This window comes from Balaenoptera physalus (genome assembly GCF_965194825.1).
Source record: "Balaenoptera physalus genome assembly, chromosome: 8".
Taxonomy (NCBI): Eukaryota; Metazoa; Chordata; class Mammalia; order Artiodactyla; family Balaenopteridae; genus Balaenoptera; species Balaenoptera physalus.
This window is the reverse complement of record NC_138887.1, coordinates 94,549,507-94,570,375: the sequence shown is the minus strand read 5'-3', so window position 1 is coordinate 94,570,375 and position 20,869 is coordinate 94,549,507. Positions and strand designations below refer to the sequence as shown.

Here is a 20,869-nt window from a genome sequence, read left to right as displayed (position 1 = left end):
TACAAAAGGCACTTGTGCCTTCTTTTTCTTAATACCATTTTTTATGATTAAAATACAAAAACCTGTACATATTTAATGCATACAATTTGATGAGTTTAGAGATAAGTATACACCCATGAAACCATCACTACAATCAAGTCATAAACGTATCTATCCCCTTCAAAAGTTTCCACCCACCCTATTTATTTATTTCTTTAGTGATAAGAACATAAAATCTATCCTCTTAGCAAATCTCAGTATTATTAACTATAGGCGCTATACTGTAAGTCGATCTCCAGGACTTATTCATCTAGCATAACTGAAACTTTATACCCTTAGACTAACACCTCCCTATTTCCCTCTTTCCCCAGCCCCTGGTAACCACCATTCTATTCTCTGCTTCTGTGAGTCTGACTAGTTTAGATTCCTTCTATAAGAGGGATCGGATAGTATTTGTTCTTTGAAGGCATCTTTGATCTTACAGAAATAATTGTTCAGAAAACAAATAAGAGGAAGTGGGAAGAAACTGAAAGAATGCATGTGTGCATTTCCCCTTAACTACACTCTGAAAAATTATTTCTGTAAAATCAGAAACTCCTTAAAATTTATCAAGTATATTCTCACTAGACCTTATTTTCGAATGAGCTAACCTGAATTACCTCTTATAACTAAACTTTTTGGAGGTTATTATTAAGTTCTACCTTGAAAACTTTCTCATCATGCTTTAGGCTACTATGTCAGGCACCCTTGAGAGCGTTGTTTTTTACTCAGCAAATATTCCATATTGAATGGTGAAATGAAATAGGCATTATGCTTCCTAAAAATGAAGCAAAAAGCATAAGGGCAAAATTATATTTTCCTTTGTCGCACTGACTACATTTTTCTTGAATGAGTGGAAAGTCAAGAAAAACAGACCACAGCTGAGAACTAGTTCTACAATGGGTCAAAGAACTGAACTAAAATGATGAGTTGAGAAAAAAAAAAGATGTAGCCTTTGTGATCCCTAGCGAATTAAGCTGTTTCCAGTTCATTTTTGAACCTGCACCTATTAAATGAAAATCTCTGCTTGCAGCAATAAAACGATACAATCTTTGCTCCTTGGGATTTGATAATCATAAAGGTCGGAGAAAGGCAGCCCAACTTACTTTGCTTATCTCCAGTATACTTTGTGGGAAATAACTGCTTCAATGGAAATTTTACCTTGACAGTGAAGCGTTTTTTCTTTGGTGGATTCCAAACCGTGCCAGTCGAATGAATGAATGCACGCAGAGGAGTTAAGGATGTCACCAGCACATACGCTTTAAGAATTACAGATAAATCTTTGGCTCTCAAGAGTGTTTCTTGTGGAGCTAGGACTGTGGTTTGATTCCTAAAAAAGTAAAAATATAATTAAAGCTCCATAATTTGGGGTGAGTATGTAATTTATAAATTGCCTCAGAGCTTTGTACACCCCATCTCTCTTTCACTGGACCCCAGCCTTCAGTGTATGGGTTTCCTTAAACAATGTCTAAAACTGTACCTAAAATGAGGCTTAAAGATCTAAAAAATTTAAATTAGTCACATCTGGTACCATCCCAACAAAACTGATACATATAAAAGTTTAGGATACCCCTGAAATTTTCCAGTTCTGCCCTCTCCTACCTTCGCTCTATCTTTTCCTCCACAAGAAAAGACACTGTTTCTCAATAGTGGACAGGCAGGTCACCAAAAATATGCCAAAATACTTTCCCCACTAATTTGATTCTACCTAATAACCTGCACCACAGATAATTAAGGGTTAATTTAAGGAATGAAATATTAGGAAACACTTCAGTCTAAAAAAGGAAAAATAACACTCATGAAATATTTTGTGATAAAACAAACATACTTTCATCATAAATGATACCAAAATGTATAACTATTTTCTTTTCTGCATCATATTTCTATATTTCAAATATCTAAGTTCAATCAATGAAAAGAGTGTGCTATTTCATCTTTTTAAGTCTAGGTAAGCAGAAATGCATATGATTCTTCAATAAAGACTATTAACTGTGGAATACTACCTAATAATTATAAAATTACATGAGGCAAACTATTTTGTGTCTTGGATAAGATAATTAAAATCTCTTAATTTTTCACTATAATTTATCTACATGACAAAATCCTTTCCCTGGAGGTAACTTGAATAACTTGGTACCCTACAGTTGCTTTCTCAGAGCCATAAAAAAATAATAATAGAAAAAAATCATTCAGCCATACTCGTAGACTAAGGCATGTTATTTGAGTATAAAATGGAAGTTAAAATTTTAGTTTCGCATGGCCAAGGTTTTAAATTCAATTTCCATTAATGTAACTTCCTGGATAAGAGTCCTATTTACCCAAATGTTTATTCTATGGCAAGAGAGATTTGAATTAGTGTAGCAGAAAATCGATGGTGGCATTATTTATTAAGAAGAGATAGCCGAAAATTTATATAACAGAACCTAATAATTCAAACGTAAAACCCCTAGATGTGTTTGGTGCTTTTCTCTTATTAGCTATCTCTTAAAATGCATGCTTGACGTAACAATTCAAGATGATTAGCTTACAGCTGTTCACGTCTCCAGTCCCCTGGTTTCCACATATGTGACTTCACTGTTTTTAAAAGGTGACTTGAAGTACTCAGCTTCAATTGTATGCTCTGATCCAGACACACTGAGGGGCTCACCGGAAGTTGCAATTCTGAAAAGATTCAACAGAGCAAAAAACAGTCATTATATTGTTTCCTTTTGGAATGGCTTCCAAAATAGAGTCTGCTGTGTTAAACTACTGGGTCCAAGGGAAATAGGCCGCAAATTTTCTCCCCATTCTGAATCAAGCAAGGTTCAATCCCTCAAGCATGAAGGCATGTTTAGAGGGGCATTTGCTTTGTAGTATGTTATCTTACCACAGACTAGAAAAACAATTAAAATAACTAATTTCAAATTTTCTTCTCAGAAGGGGAAGTAGATATGATGTCTCCTTCTGTCCCACACCAAGAGGGTCTTTCTTCCATACAGCTAAGAGGTGCTCTCTCGATTAGGGGATGGTGGCTGCAGGAGCTGACTTCTGTTTGCGATGAGAATTTTATATAGATAACTTGAGTTGATTTCTTGACAATACAGTCCTTCACGTGCTAGAGTTTGTCGTGCTTCATGACCTTGGTAACCTCAACCAGAGTACTTCATTATTTTGTAAAATATTATTTAGTGGGTTTTTGAAGTGTGTAAAAGTAAAGACCAACAATAATGACTTATTTCCGAACACTCATATTGATACTTTTAAAAAATAGTTGTATGTACAAGGTTAGAAAAATCAAAGTGTACAGAAAGCTATCAAATGAAAAGAAAACGCATCCAGCAATCCACGCCCCTCTAGGACTTCTCCCAATGTTTACACATTCACTTTTGAAGTCTAGATAAGCAACAATGGATAAGATACATATGATTCTTCAATATATAAATTGATATAAATATCAATATATCTATATAAACCTATATGTGCAGATATTTCTGGGTTTTTTTAATTATCCAAAAAAGACATAATGATCTATGTCTGGCTTATTTACCTAATAATCCATCCTGGAGTCCTTTCCATATTAGCATATACAGAATTACCTTATACTTCTTAATAGCTTGGAGTGTTCCATTAAACGAATATACATTTCATTTAACCATTCCGTTATTGTTGTGTACTTAGATTATTTTTGTAATGTTTTTCTTCTGTTATTTCAAAAATACTACAATGAACGCTCTTATACATCTATTTTGGTGTACTTTTACAAGTTTATCTAGGGGTGAATTCTAATCTATATGTGTAATAGCCGGGTCAATGGGTAAATGCATTGTAAATTTGATCAACATTACTCAGTTGCCTTCTAAAAAGGTTGCCCCAATTTCACTCTTTCCAACAGCATATGAGAGTTGTTGTTTCCTTCCTGCCAGGTCACAGAGCTTTATTTTTAAATTGTACAATTTATCTAGCTCCCCAAATGGAACAAAGCCTTTAAATTATTTTCCCCCTTGTGCACGTTTCATCAATACTAACACAGTTTAATTTAAAACACTTCACACTCTTAAGTAGGAGTCCGAAAAAGTCAAGCTGTTCAATGATTCCCATATCTCATTATTCAGCACAATGTGATCTTTCTCAAAAAATGATAGCCTATTTGTAAGGCTTCCTTATTAATGAAGTTCTAATACATCATAATAAAGGAAATATTCAAATTGCTTGTTTCTGGAGGAGACAAATGAAGAGTCATTAAGGTAATTTCTTTCCTGAGAATCACAACTTCAAAAGAGTTAAGTATTTATATAAACCTTTACATTTGCAGTAAGAAAGTATGCTCTTTTCTTTTTTTCACTAAATAGACATTTTTTAGAATTTATTACTAGGGAAAATTTTTTCTCTCCAGAAGAGCTAATTTGTAGCCTTCTTTTGTGTAATATGAGAAGAGTGTAATTTCCTCTGACTTCCCTTTTACCCTTGCTACCAGGAAGCACAGCACCAGTTTGAAGCCCAAGCAGAGGTGACTTTGAAAAACCTAGACATATTAAGTGTTTCACCAAGGTAGTAGCTCAGCGGTTTTGAGGAAGTAGTCAGCAAATATGTCAAAAGAATACATGATTTTACGTCATCTTTTTCCAGTTTAGTTCAAGTGGAGGAGCCTATAACGTGTAGTTGAAGGAATCCAATATAGGAATTGCCAAGAATATGTCAAATATCCACATCAGCCCCTGAAACTGTGATTGAGTAAGAAAATTGAATATTGATTAAAGTAATTTTTACCTTTCGTGATATATATATCAGATTTTCCATTATATCATTCCAGGTTTGTAGGTTACTTTCAACAATTCTAAAACAAATATCAAACAAAAAAACCCCACAACTCTAATTAGATGTCCCCTGACATCTAAAATGATTCCCATTTCCCTTAATTACAGCCAAAAATTAAAAATAAGCTCCATTAATATCTTTAAAAACTGTAACTGAGGGGTGGGATAGGGAGGGTGGGAGGGAGACACAAGAGGGAGAGGATATGGGGATATATGTATACGTATAGCTGAGTCACTTTGTTATACAGCAGAAACTAACACACCATTATAAAGCAATTATACTCCAATAAAGATGTTTAAAAAAAAAAACACCGCAACTGCATTTTATGGAGCTTTAATAAATAATAGTGGAAACTTTAAGTACCCTAGGTTCTTATTTAACAGACTCAAAGATTTGTCGTTAGTCACCACTCCTTGTATCCTTCATTGGGCGTATCTATCAAGGCCCTCTCAATAGACCAGTCCAATCCACTTATTTTAATATTCCATTCCCCTTCTCCCTTGGCCCCCAAACACATAGAGGAGCCTAGAAATCTCCTACCAACAATGCCAAAACTAGCTTCTGTTTTTGGAAGGAATTTGGGAGATGAGGTTCTATTTAGTCTTCTAAATGGCCTTGTAATTCATTAACATGTACTTATTAACTATTTTCAGAAAGTAATTAAATATGGAGGGCCCAGCATGCGTCTTTTGGTTTTCCTACCCCACACTATGAGATCTCAATGGGTAGCAGATACAGATGTGAAGTGTCATATGTGCTTTTATTTATTGACTACTCTTGGCTTATTTTAAAGAGTCCTGAAGCCATAACTTGACTGCTCACTCAGGGTAAAAATGAACAATTTGTTAAGGATGCATGAAGATTGCTCTTTTTGTACCTTCTAATATCTGGTTGGCCAGGTCCTGAGTACCTGCTGACTGGTGCAGTTTTCTGTAAAGGAAGATTAAACCTGGGTTTTCATTTTGATTCTTACCAACCAATGCTTAATGGGCTTGTGACATTGTCAAGGAGTCTTCTAGAATCCAGGATGTGATTCTCCAGGAATCTTCTGAACTTCCCACATCATGGAACATAATGTTGATACAAGTGTGCAGTAAATATCTGTTCTAGCAATGAACTAGCTTTGAGGGGTTAAGCTAACGTGCAGTTGGAGAACAAAATGAGCATTCCAATGTATTAAAAATATTTTATTTGGTTATTTATTCTTTCCCGTCTATGTGGCATATAATTATATACATCACAGGCAAAGACTAAACACTGGAAAACACTTGTACTAGCAAAGATTAGCTGCCAAATTTATATTGTATTTGATTTAATGTTTTGCCCCATGGCTAATAATTAATAGGAAAGTAATAGTGAAAGTATAATTATATTTCACAAATGTTTAAATATTGTCTTGCATTTCATATTAGGAAGCTAAACTTAGCCAGTATTTTCTTACTTCAAACCTTGCAGTGAAGATAAAAGCCCTTAATTAATAATTAACAACTGGTTTTGAGATTAGATGTGTAGATAAGTACTTATGAATGCATTAATTGTTCTTCCTGCCTGAGAACATCTACAAGTCTTACTCCTAAGCCTGAAAAGACACCCCCAGAACTTCCATGCACAGAAAATATAAATAGAACAATTAATATACGCCCAAACTAAAGTCGTAGCCAGGAAATAACTCTATCAGTCAAAGTATGGATGACATGACAGAGTCAAAGGGATAAGTGAAGAGACTATAAGAGACTAACTAACCAAAATAGATAATCAACAAGGACCTACTGTAGAGCACAGAGAACTCTACTCAATACTCTATAATAACCTATATGGGAAAAGAATCTGAAAAAGAATAGATATATGAATATGTATAACTAAATCACTTTGCTTTTCACCTGAAACTAACACAACATTGTGAATCAACTATACTTCAATATAAAATTAAAAAGAGAGAGAGAGGGCTTCCCTGGTGGCGCAGTGGTTGAGAATCTGCCTGCCAATGCAGGGGACACGGGTTCAAGCCCTGGTCTGGGAGGATCCCACATGCCGTGGAGCAACGGGGCCCGTGAGCCACAACTGCTGAGCCTGCGCGTCTGGAGCCTGTGCTCCGCAACAAGAGAGGCCGCAATAGTGAGAGGCTCGCGCACCGCGATGAAGAGTGGCTCCCACTTGCCGCAACTAGAGAAAGCCCTCGCACAGAAACGAAGACCCAACACAGCCAAAAATAAATAAATAAATAATTTAAAAAAAAAGAGAGAGAGAGAGAGACTATCAAAGAAGGAGCTGATAACAAACGCAAGGGTAGAGTTAAGGGAAAACAACACCAGGTAGTGAAGCTCCTCAGGGCTGACGAATGGAAGCTCTTACCACCCCTAGCCCAGGAGGGAGCCAATTACAGATCCAGGCAAAGGGCACAGCTGTGGGAGAGGGCACAGAGCAAGAGTCACGGCCACAGGTAGAGGCACACAGGCACTTCCAAGCCAGGGTCCCACAGGTAAGCAGCCAGGGAATTAATGGCCTAAAGTTCTCTCCCCCAAGCTCTGGTCTCCTGCAGGAAGTCAGGGGACAAGGGAGCCTTGCTGATGCTGTCTGTGGAGGGCAACTTCCTGGGGAAGGATCTAGAGGGAATCTGGAGGGGCCAATGGAGAATATCCAGCCTATACAACCCCTAAACTTGGTCAATACAAATTTGAGCCCTGGTCTTCTTACCAGCTACATGTCCTGGAGAAATAATTATATGTGTGTATGTGTGTATATATGTGTGTGTGTGTGTGTGTGTGTGCACATATAGAAAGAATGAGTAAGAGAGAAAAAATATTAGCTTTGATCTCAAATAGGAGCATTTATATATGGCAGCAGGGAATGGCTTAGGCTAAACCATATGAAATTGTCTTTTGTTAGGTCAGAATAATTAACTATTGATCACGTATCAGCAATTTCATAAGCTTTTCCCTACTGCACTATGGTGGCTATTGAAGGGAAGCTAGAGTGCATAAACATACAACTTGCAAAAGAAGATTCCAGAGCTAAAACGTCTGTGGGTAGGAATGACAAAGGAGTGTGATGGTTAATTTTATGTGTCAAGTTGACTGGGCCAAGGGATGCCCAGATAGCTTGTTAAACATTATTTCTGGATGTGTCTGTGAGTGTGTTTCTGGAAGAGATTAGCATTTGAATTGGCAGACTGAGTAAAGCAGATATCTCTCTTCAATGTGGGTGAGCGTCACCCTTGCGGGTCGAGGGCCTGACTAGAACAAAAAGGCAGAGGAAGGTTGAATTTGCTCTTTCTCTAATTGACTGAACTGAGACATTGATTTTCTCCTGCCCTCAGCACAGTGGTTCCCAGGCCTTTAGACCCAGACTGGAATCTGCACCATTGACTCTCTATGCCATCAGCTTTCCTTCATCTCTGGTGTGCAGATGGCAGATCGTGGGACTTCTCAGCCTCCAAAATCATGTGAGCCAATGCCTTACAATCAATCTCTTTCTCTCCCTCAATAGATGAATAGATATAGATAGACCCAGTAGTCCTTCCCCCCTTTATTCATTCCAAGACCCCCAGTGGATGCCCGAAACCTAGGATAGTACCAAATCTATATACTATGTTTTTTTTCCTATACATAAACCCCTATAATAAAAATTTTCAATTAGGCACAGTAAGAGATGAACAATAACTAATAATAAAACAGAACAATTATAACAAAAATACTATAATAAAGATTATGTGAATGTGCTTTCTCTCTCTCTCCATCCCTCTCACAAAATGTCTTATTTAATGTCTTTTCCAACTTAACTAAGCACTTACTGCAGCTGCAACTTTTGCTGTTTGAGGTGCTTCCACAAAATTAGCACCAATTTCTTTTTCCTTCTTCACAATTGCATGGATAGGAGATTCATTCTTACAGATCTTAACAACCTCAGCATACAGTTTTCTCTTTCCTTATTAAGTGGAGAAACTTAAAGGAAGCACTTTACAGCTTCTATTTGGCATATCCAAATAGCTGGCATCACTACTCTTGTGCTTTGGGGTCATTATTAAGTAAAATAAGAGTTACTTGAACACAAGCACTGGGATGCTGAGACAGATGCTCTGATAACCAAGACGGCTGCTAAGTGAGTAACAGGTGGGATACACTGGACAAAGGGATGATTCATGGCCCAGGTGGGATGGAGCGAGATGGTGAGAGATTTCATCACGCTGCTCAGAAAGGCGTGCAATTTAAAATCCATGAATTGTTTATTTCTGGAATTTTCCACGTAATATTTTTAAACCATGAGTGACCACAGGAAACTGAAACCTCGGAAAGTAAAACCACAGGTAAGGGGGCCCCAACTACTGGTTGTTTCTCTGGAGAACCCTGACTAGTACAAAGGATGATCTTGAAATCACTCAGTGAGTGTTCAGCACATGCTTTGAAAACAGTAGAAGCACAGTCCAAATTCTACCAATTCCTAGAAAAGGAAAGTCCTCACCACTAAAGGTTTCTTCTTTTGCATGATGATGAAAAAGCAGAGCAGCCAGCCCAGTGGGTACTAAACAAATATATGCTGAATGAATAACTAAATGATTTCTATGCACCTTTACAATTCTAAATTTCTGTAATCCTAGGCGAAAAGTTGTGCTATATTTTAAATATATGCTATATATGACCTAATGGAGAATATAAGTGACAAGGGCCCAAAGGCCAGAGCTGAAATGTGGTCCCCCTGGGAACTCAGCTGCGTTCCAGCGATCACAAGTGCTCCGCAGGATCAACCAGCTGTTATATTCGCATGAGGCCCAAGAAACCTCATAGAAGAGACTGTAGCTGGACCCTCTTTAAGTTCCCACACTCTGAGAAAGTATTTGGGGAATATCAACCACCCCTTCACCTCCTGAGCAGTGTACAACATAGGGAGGAAAGACACCCAAAGTAGAGTCAAGGTCACAAACTTGATCACTCGTTGGCAGTTAGAAAGGAGGGATTATTTTCAGTGCATCAGAGGGTTTTCTCAGGTCACTGGACTGTAAACCCTATAAGGGCAGGGATTCTGGGTTTTTCCCTTCATTGCATATTTAGTGCCAAGCACAGGCTGGCACTGAATATAGGAGCTCAGTGAATCTCTGCTTAATAAGTGAACCCCAATTTCTTTCGACCCAAATAACTAGAGATACGTGCATTGGTCATAGAAAACAGCAGCTGAAATGAGAAGACTGAGCAAGCCAGTTGCTGGGTGGTTTTCCTAGAGTTGTACGACGTAACCTTTTTTTTTTTTAACTACCTAGGAAATGAGTGTAACATGGGTAGAGATAGTTTCTCTCCACCTCAATGTGGTGTTCCCTAGAGTGGCGTGATTTGCTACGATCATATCAGGACACTGCAGCACCATGGGGGCAGCTCCAGTGAGGGGCAGAGACGGACACCTCAAGATGAATTGTCTAAGGCCAAGAGGGCTCATATTAGCAGAGCCCCCGGAACCCACATTGAGCACAGGAAGCCATGGAAGAGAAGGTCACCAGCAGACAGCCAAGAGGATGGCTGCCCTTTGTAAGCAAGGGACATCCCATAAGGGAGGATTTGGGGGCCCAGGTTTTGTTTGTTTTACCACACAAGCTGAACCTGGGCCTGAGAAGACATGGGTGAAACCCATAAAGACCCATGTTCTAAATTGTCCAGCTCACTGTAATTTAGTTGCTAACCAATATTTTTCTTTCAAAAATGTTTTACGAATGATATTCCAAGTAACATTTATTTTAAAAATCATAATTCCTGTCTATAAATGGATTCCTAGTCATAGGTATCACCATGAGCTAATTCCTTAACTTTTCTGAGTTCCGTGTCTTTATGTGAAAAATGAGAATAATAATAATAGTAATATTAAGAAGAAGAACCTACCTCATATGGATGCTGACAGGATTAAATATGGAATTTCCTTTAAAGTCCTTTGCACAGCATTGGGCGTATGTTAAGTGTTCAAAAAATGCTAAATAGCTAGTTGTAGTAGTTTAGTATAATCTTATTCTATAACATAGAAAACGTGTTTGTCACTTTGGAAACTTCGAAGAGTAACTAAAATGTTATTCCTTTTGAATTCATCCATCACTAAGGGATTCTCAACCACTGCTAGCTATCAGAAAAAGGCTAATCTATTAAATTCTCTTTTATGTGATTCTTAAACATCTGACATTTGACATTAGTCAATTAAGAACAAAGCAGGAAGTATGTGTAGTAAGCACAAATGTGTAGCCCAAAATAAAACACAGCATCCTTATTGCAGGAGGCCTATAAAGACACACATAGTTTTTAGTGACTTTCCTCAAGTTTAGCATTGTGGTAGCCCAGCAAAGCAGTTAAAGGAGTTCTGTATTAAGGCTAGGTTTCTATAGATGGGGTAAGCGAGGACTGACCCAGTTACTGCAATATTTAAGTCTGTTCCTCTGTATTTTGTTCAAGGGGAGACTTTGCAAACAACCAGAACAATTAGCTCTTAGTCAACAGAGCTAGATCTTAGTCAACAGATTTATGACACATAAATGAAACTCCCTAGACTATTTATGACACATAGATAAAACTCCCTGGAATATTTCAGACCTACACTTGAACTTAAATGTTATAATGTGAGGATTTATATACTCCAAACACACCAATTCCTTAGCACAATTTTACTTTCATTTTATGAAAGTGGCATTGGCCAAAGAGTATCTTTGAGACAATGGATATACCAAACACATAAAGGCATTATTAATACATAATTCTAGCCTTAAGTCAGGCAACTCCAAATTCCTTTTTTGAGACTTGACATTATTATATTATTACCTACGTGGCTTTGATACCAATAGTTTACACTCTATAGTTTCAGCATATCTTTCCTATGCTGTTACTATATAAGGGTACATCAAACCGCAAATACAAATAGCATAGTAATTCAATATATTCCTTTTTCGGGAAGAAGAATAACTTTCATTTTATTTTATAGGAAATGAGGTGCAGTCCACATCTTGATGTACGTGGAGACACAATTTGAGGCATAAAATGACCAGATTAATTTCATAGCAATGTGCTTTAAAGGGATAATCATTGCATAAAGTTTCCACCAACTAACCAATCAATCAGTCAACTGCTTACTTACTGAGCACTCAGTAAATGCAATGCCCTCCTTTCTGTTCTTTTTCAGTGAAAGTGTCAAAGTCATGCAATTCTACAAAAACAATTTTCCCCATGGACTCCTCTATGTTTTGACCATGACAACGTAAAAACCTTGAATTCTGCTCATTTTCCTTGGTAATAAAAGCTATGTCTAGACTCCTACTTCAATTTCTTGCCCCTATGATTTCACTGCAATGACCAAGCAGCATGAAAGATTGTTTTATTACTTTATGGCAACTTAATTTTGCTTTGATGTTTTTCTACATGAATTTTCCAGGGGAAAAGAAAAGGAAAAGAAAAAATACTTGGCTACTTCAGCAAGCCCAAAGATGAATAATTTGGTATAAATTAATGAGCATCATTAATAACAATTTGAAACACAACCTCCCGCAAATATTAGTACCTAGAGTGCAACAAATATGATAATAGAATAGCTGTCTAAGCCCACTCACTGCAAAAATAAGTTAATCACTTTATTAATATTAAACTTTTCCTCAGGAACATTTTCTGGAGTAAACCATGAAATGTTATTGATATCATTTACATCAGAATAATAAATGACTTACTAGAAATTTGTAACAGTGATTCCAAATTCTTTTTTAAGTATATTGAAGTCAATCTCAATTTAAATGTAAGACACAAACACAGTGAGTCATTGCGCCTATTTTAAGTGAAAACATGCATGAACATAGCTCTTCTTTAATGGCACCTTCACGGACCAACTCTGTCTTCAATTTTCACCCTATATTTTTGGTATAATAAAAGGTACATGGCATCACCGTCAACCTCCTGCTCTACTTCTATAGTATTTACAAATAAACTTATTATATGTGAACCAGTACATATTTAAAATAACAATATTTTCATAATATCTGACTCCAAGAGTGAGACAAATATAGAACATTCAGAGACTAGAGGCAATTGCCAAAATGAAATCTAATGAGGGCCAGAGATCCCAATGCCAGAAATAGGTCAAAAACATGGAAATATGTCAGAAAAGATTTTTGGTTATGACACTGAGCAAACATGTTCCTACGGAACGATTTTGTCCTCAGGTCCTTTCCCTCCAATTGACCAGCGATATGACTGGAGTCTGTGGATGTCAGTTTCGGCTGAGCGACACAAGAGTCCACTCCTCATAGACGAGGGCACCAAGGGCAAGTCAGAAGCCAAGCAGAGCCTGACAAGAGTTTCTGAAATGGTGCTTCAGTTTCACCTAAGCCCACCAGTAGCCAGGTAGGTTTGGCCTATTTTGTATCTTGTAAATGACTAAAGAATTAACCAACTAACTGAGCCAAGGGAGGGAAGGGTCTTCATATCTGAAGTGTTAAATAACTGTTGGTCTTCAAAGATGTTAATTAGGTGATTAAAATCTTGAATTTTTCCCCCCTAAACTCTCTACTCTGGGTAGAATTTAGGCCAGGACATTAAATTCAAATAAATATTTTCTATAAGAATATTCTTCATATTTTCTTCATACATCTCGCATCTTTTGTACTGCCAAGTTGCTTTTAGCATATGTGTTCATATGTGTATACCTATGCATATATATAAATTACCTAATTTATATATAATTTATTTAATATATTATATAAACATATATTTATATTATATAAAAATATTAATTATGTACATATATTATTTTCCAGAGATTTAATACACTCTAACTCAAGCTACAGAGTTTTTTGTTTTGGGGGGTTTTTTTGTATTTTATTTTATTTATTTTTTTATACAGCAGGTTCTTATTAGTTATCCATTTTATACATATTAGTGTATATATGTCAACTCCAATCTTCCAATTCATCACACCACCACCCCTTGACATCAGCATTTTATCTCAATTAACACCACTTGTTTGCATGTCCTTGCAATCCCAGACTGTACTTCCGGGTCTAAGCTGCTACTTAGATGCCTTAAAATAGGTGGGTGGTGGATAATGTCATTTATATCTTGGTATTTCTTACAAAATACACTAAATGTCTTAGGGAAAATAATTCTCTGGCATCCAATAATATCTCAGTCATTTTCAATAAATTAGGGATGTGCAGTCATTGCTTTAAAAAATTCTGTGACCTGCGGCATCACTCAGGGGTTCAAAGTCATGCGTTAACAATCAAGCTCTCTGCTAGAGTTTGACTCTGTAGACCCAGCCAATGGAAGCTGAATCAAAAGCTTGGATTGTAAGTAGTGGAAAAAATTCAAGCTAGTTTTAAGTCAAAAGGGGAAAAGGCTGAGTAACAGTGAAAAATTATCAAAGTAGAGGTTTTCTGCTCCTTTGGTCCTCTTTTCCTCTCTAAGAAAGAATGATACATGCTTATATGGGAACCAAGTCTTTGTAATGCTGTTTGAAGTATGGGAAAAAATAAATTTATTTTTAAATCTATATAAATGAGTTAGAGAGAGGAAAGTGGACAAAGAGACCATTGAGGAGAGAGGATGTGTAGGATGGTGTTTTGGTGAGCTGGGGGGGTTGCCTAGGGGAAAAAGAGGGTTGTAAAAGTAGAATTTAGCAGAAATTTCATTGTGTGTTGAATAAGGCTAATTGCCCCTTGGCTGCCATATTGTCCCCAACTCTACTCTCAAAAACAAATAAACAAAAAAACTATTAAAAAATTTAAACTACTCCTCAAGGCTTATTTACCAGTAAGTCATGCTGTTATTGGAGGGGGCGTTTTAAGTAATGTTCAGCATTCTCTCGGAGGGGCCATTTTTGCCTAGGCCCCCTGCCACACCTGGCTCAATCCCCTGGGGCCAAGGTCAGGTCCCTTCGGCCACTTGGCTGCTGGGGCGTATAGCTATGGGGGGGGGCGGGGGGGGGCGGGGGGGGTGGGATGTGATTCAGGCACAGGCAGTTGAGCAAAATCTGATTTAGAGAAAAGCACATTAAGTTTCTATTAGAAGTACGTTCATTCAATTTCATGGATCTAGAGTGAAAAGTGACGAAGGTTCACGGCCGCCATTATCCATGGAATGATTTGCGATTCACGTTTTCAGCTCGCTGCCTCACAACTACTCACCTGGCCTCCAACTCACCACTCCAGCTGATTTCTCTGAGAACGTTGCTCTTTACTCAGCATTTTCTTCGGTCCCCCAAATCTGGCTTTTATTTACCAAATCACTTAAACCATTCACAGAATCCATTAGTCCCAGGGGCTTGAGGTGACATTAGGGCACATATTTCTGACTAGAAATTTTCCAAATTGACATGAGACTCTAGGATTTTGGGTTGTTTTTTGGTTTTGCTTCCCTCATGATCTATATTCTATATAATTAAGGGCTTTTCACCCACGAATGGCTTAAACCGTTGTTTCAGTGGCTTACAAACAGCAAAATACCCTATTAAAATCTGTCCAAAAGGTAAAATTTCTCTTAATTAAAAGCTCAGAGTACACCTGGCACGTTGTTTGTTTTGCTCGTGGCACAGCCCGTGTAGATTTACCAATAAATCATGTAACTGGAAAAATTTTAAATATCACTTTGCCGGTGGTATCTTTGCTTTCCGTAGTCCTCTTTGAATATAGTTTAAAGTTCTTTCTCTTAAATGACACAAGCTCTTCTAAAATTGGCTGCTGAATGACCTACACAGGACTGAGAGAAGGAATCTAGAAACAGAAACATTACAAAATACTGAGCCGAAAAGATAAATTTGGCATAATCAGTTTACTTAACCACGTAATCTTTCTCTTTTTCTTCTTAATTCTGTATTTAGATACAAAGTAAACATTCCCGATTCTGCAATATTTGGAACACAAGAATATAAATAGCTATGGCTTTATATTTGAAGGATAAATTCAGTCCTATTTCCATATGCTTAACAGAAATATTTCAGGTCCAGTCGTGACACTGTTAGAACTCAATGATATTAAACACAACCATCCCAACCCCCTCAACTAGGAAAAGACAAGACACCTACTTTTTGTTGCTGTTCTTTGAGACCCTATGGTCAATGAATGATGACAAGAATGCTATCTGGTTATTATTTACCAGTGGGATGGAGTTTTAGAGTGACACCAATCCATGTCCAGCTAGGAGTTCACCATGTCTGGCCCTGATTGGAAGAACTGTGGGAAAAGCTAATAGTAAGGAATCTGTCCTAAAGAAAAAAGAGTGGCTGAAAGAGAAGTCCAAGGATAACAGGACAACATGAAAGAGGAGGGCACCTTTTAGTATGTTGCTCCTATATTACACAGGCCTTACTGCCACTCCAGGTTTTAGGTCAGAAGCTAAAACAATACTGAAAGAATGTTTTTTAAGTGAGAGTGTAACATTACATACATACAATAGAAAAAAAAAATAACGTAAAGAAAGATTTTGACTATTGATTTTTTACTACTAAATCAATTTAGTGTTGACTTATTCAGGCTTCTGAGAATACCAGTAGACTTCCAGACAATGGACAAGACAGTGACTGGTACATGGGACATGGCACCAACAGTTTCAGCAGCAGCCAGAGGAGAAGCAGGCACAGCATGAACCTCAGGATCCCTTACACTCGGCATGGGACAGCACAGACAATGGCAGGTGCAGCAGCAGCATCTGCCACGGGGCACTCCAGCGGCAGAACACCTTTGGTGGGTGTGACCAGCGGTTACATTGGCCGCAGATGACCACAGGGTACCAGAGCAGAAATGGAGAAGACAGTGGACAAGGTATCGAGTATAAGAGGATTGTGTTCGTGAGCACATAAGATACACCCTCTAAGACAAAGGGGGCATTTGAGGCCATCACAATGATCAAGAAAGCTACTGAAATTTAATGATGAGGGTTATAAAGCCCAGATCTCTGCCTTGTGTAGGATAAGGCTGATGTTTACTTGGAATGTACTGGTAAGGTGTAGAGTCCAGCGCCCGTTTGAATAGTGAGATATCCATTCTCATCGGCCAAGGCACATACCGCAACAGCTGTTACTATATTGACTATTGCTCTGTGTAAAACAATAAATTCTCCCCCATCCTATATCACTTTTGAATGTCTCACTGGACATTGATGTGGATGAAAAGCCTGTTGGTAATTATTTGAACCTGGAGTTTGACTCCATTTTATATATAAACCCCAAGCATTTGACCCAGTTTTAACATACACTGAATTTTTCATAGTCAAGCAAGGGGAACACTATACTTTGTTTTGCTTGTGGCTGTCTCAAGAGTTGTTCACCAACAGCAATGTGACCCATGGAATCTTAGTTTCCTTATGATACAACTGCACCAATCTGAATTTGTACCTGTCACATTCATGGAGATTCAAAATAAAAGAGGGAGCATTTGACTATTTCATTACTCCTTATGCTGTCATTATGCCTAAACATTTACATATTAGATTACAAATTGTTACACTATAAAGTACTTGCCTTTTATTTGTCCTTTATATCAAAGTTAGGGCATTACATTAGGGCTTGTTGAAATTATGTGTATAGGTAAGTTATAGATACTTCCTTCCAGATCAACCAGAGATTAATAAATAAATTTATCCAAAAAGAACGTGAGGTCTGATAGGAATGAATGAAAAGATTGCTTTAGGATGATCCAAAAGTGATTGGAAGCAGGATTTTGAGAAGAAGAGGCCTGAAGATAGTGAGTGTAGGTGGAGGCAAAGAAATGTTTTTGTGACCATTTTAAGATCCTAGCTTTAAGTTGCATTGCACAGGGAGATCAGCTCGGTGCTTTGTGACCACCTAGAGGGGTGGGGTAGGGAGGGTGGGAGGGAGACTCAAGAGGGAGGGGATATGGGGATATATGTATATGTACAGCTGATTCACTTTGTTATACAGCAGAAACTAACACACCATTGTAAAGCAATTATACTCCAATAAAGATGTTAAAAAAAAAAAAAAAAAGATCCTAGCTTTATTCCCAGGTTAGTGAATCCTGAAAAACATGGGTCTCACCAACTGGATAGGAGCAGTGGTTAGTACTTATCAACGGATATTTATGGAAATACTTACTGAAGCAACTAATATTTATGGAAATGCTTATTAAATACTTAATGTTCGTGGCTTGCTGACTCTGTGTGAGGCATGGTTCCAAGTACTTTAAGGGCACGAACTCCTTCGATCCTCTTACCAACCCCAGGAGGCAGAGTCATGATTGTCCCTACACTGCAGACAGAAAACTGAAGCACGGAGAAGGTAAGAAACCTGCCCAAGGACAGTGGGCTATTAAGACGTCTAGATGGGATCCACACATATGCAGCCGGGCTCAGTCTGCACTCGCCACTACCCAACAGCAGATGTGCCATCAGGTCAAAGCAATTACTTGTTCTGACAGGAAATCATATATCACCCACAAAATGTAATTTTGTTCTACTTACATTCATTAATTTCACATCCCCAGATTGGTGCTTTATAAACCCTTTTGGCAGCACAGCCAGTGAATTCTAAAAGCCCTCCCGAAAAGGTCAGAAGAGCAGCTTTGAAGAGCCAGGACTACTAATACTTGGTCCTTCCACGTGGCCCAAAGTGGTCACTGTCATTCCAGAGGCCCAGACCTCAGGTTGGTGGCTACACCCACATCTGAGTTGCCCCGAACCCCAGGCATAAGGCTGCAGTATGAGGTCTGTCACGTGAAATTTTCTACTTTGCCTAAAAATGGTTGTGGATGGCTTGAGGAGCTGAGCCTGAGCGGGCACATCAGATAAAAAGGTAACAGAAGAAAGGTAGAGAGGACCCTCAAGAAAGTGCCAGTGAGCACTGAGGACCTGAGCTTCTGACTCTCCCAGGGTAGGCAATTCCCATCTGTTACTGAGTTCCCCATTAACAAACTAAAACAAACAAATAAAAAAGACTAAAACAAAACAATCTTCTGCCTGCAGCAAATTCACTTAATACCTCGTTATATGTAAATATTATGATAAATAAGAAATTATAAGAATTACTTTAGTTGATCAAATAATAATATTGATGATTAATAATGATAATAATAATCATAAAGTGGTAAACAAGTTCCCCTTTCTCATTAGGCCCAGGTATTAGGCTTTCTTAAATAGCTCCTTTCTTATTTTCTTGCATTATAAGGGACAGGCTTAAAATACAGTATAGTGGCTCAAGCTTGTTACAAGAGGTATAGCATGGTACCTGAGATATGGATCTGCTCCTTTCCAGCTGTGTAGCTCAGACGTTCTTGGAGCTTCCATTCCTTTATCTAAAGAAGGCATATCAGTATCTGCCCCACAGATGGTTACAGAGGGTTAAAAGAGTAAGTAGATAAAGGGCTTGACACAGTGTCCGACACATGATAAGTAAAGAATTAATGTTACCACGTGTTATTATTTGAGGGTAATTTATCTATAATATCACCTTGTGGCATAAATCATGAAGCCCCAATCTATTTGTAAAACAAACACAAAATTACTACTAATCATGTTTGATGACTATCTATACTCAACCTCTAACTTTAGATAAATACTTGGGCATCAATAGGCTTCCTTTCCATATCAGCATGCCTCCAAAAAGAAGAATATATATTGTTGTGACAGTTTTATGTCAATCTGAAAAACTGAACACCTCATTCAATTTTTCTCTCTAAATCAATTCATGGATATCTTGAGCAATATAGAAATAATACCTTAATATTACTTTTATAGATTTACAACACATATTCGTTTATAAAGCATTTGCATGACAACTCTGTGAGGAAAGAATGGTCACTATAATTGTTCCTATCTTACAAGTCTAGAAAAGAGGCACAAATGGACCAAGTACTTTTCCCAGAGTCATGTCACTATACTTAGTAGCTGGGTGGAACTAGAATTCAGGTCTCCTCATACGGGGACCACAGGATTCGTGACTTCCGCCTTCACTAGGTTGAAGGTTAGAATTCTTCTGACCTCTTAGGCTAGGATTCTTGCCAGTACTTATGAGCCCACTCAGAAATGGATGAGGCAAGAGAGTCCGTCCAAAGGCCTTCTCAGTTAATGTGGCTGAATTACCTACTTCTGTCTATTTAGGGGTAAGCTGACCCTTTGATAAGCTACACGTTTTCTTGTGAAATGACTATCAGCACTGGGATGGTACTGCTGCTATGACTATGATATCATTTTTACCATTAGGTGGCGCTAAGAGAAGTTTAAAGAAAATCGTCCCCAAAGTTATCGAAGCAGTGAGTCACAGGATTTGAATGGGGTTTACCATATAACAGAGTCTCTGCGTCTCTCCCAGACAGAAGCACACCCAACCCATCATCAAAGGGTAAAGCATCTTCCAAAACAACTCCATTCATTCAGTTAATTATACTTTTGCCAAGATACGTATCCTTTCTAATCATAACTTCAACTACAGATGAAGGATTCTAAGATTCTATTTAGGGAAATGGATGTATTTCACTTTGTAGCTTGCTGCAAATCCCATTTTGGGTTTTTATCAATATATGTTTCAACAGGATCTGTCAGACTGGAAGACACTAAATGCCTATTAAAATGTATCAGTCCTAATAAATCATATTATTAATTATTATGGTTACAATGAGAACTTCAAGAGACTAGTCACAACAAGCATCATCTTCCCACGAATAAATGTGTTATGTAACATACACTTTATGAAGTTGTGTGCCTTAGGGCTAATGCATCACTTTAGTGGGTTTTCATTTTCTAATATCAATGATATCTTGCAAATCAAAAGTCAGTTCCCAGCCCTGGAGTTCCATGAAAATGAATGAACAAGCCATGAGCACTGCAAACCTACTAACATTGTTTTTCTTTCATAACACTTGTCATTTTGTTGTTGTTGTTCAGTATCTACCTCTACCACCAGAAGGAGACTGGGTAAGAGATTTTCTTGAAGTTCAACATACTATATCCTCCAACACCAAAATCTCTCTCTCTCTCTGTCTCTGTATATATATATACAGAAATAAATGAATCAAAATCATAGAATAGTTCTCTTTTGCTTATTGAGTTTACTCACAAAACAAGGCAAGTATGTAACTTTCAGGATGAATTTTCACCACTTCAGC

General features: G+C 37.7%; 1 protein-coding gene across 8 annotated transcripts in view; it reads right to left on the bottom strand.

Moving 5' to 3' along the window:
* CPED1 (cadherin like and PC-esterase domain containing 1) overlaps positions 1–20,869 on the bottom strand; it is a 297,503-nt gene that overhangs the window by 197,150 nt on the left and 79,484 nt on the right. For all 8 annotated transcript variants that reach the window (XM_082472288.1, XM_082472289.1, XM_082472283.1 and 5 more), the window contains 2 exons: positions 2,547–2,679; positions 1,180–1,348 (listed from right to left, as the gene is read on the bottom strand). In XM_082472288.1, the coding sequence (XP_082328414.1) occupies positions 1,180–1,348; positions 2,547–2,679 (302 nt within the window). The remainder of the gene's footprint in view (positions 1–1,179; positions 1,349–2,546; positions 2,680–20,869) is intronic.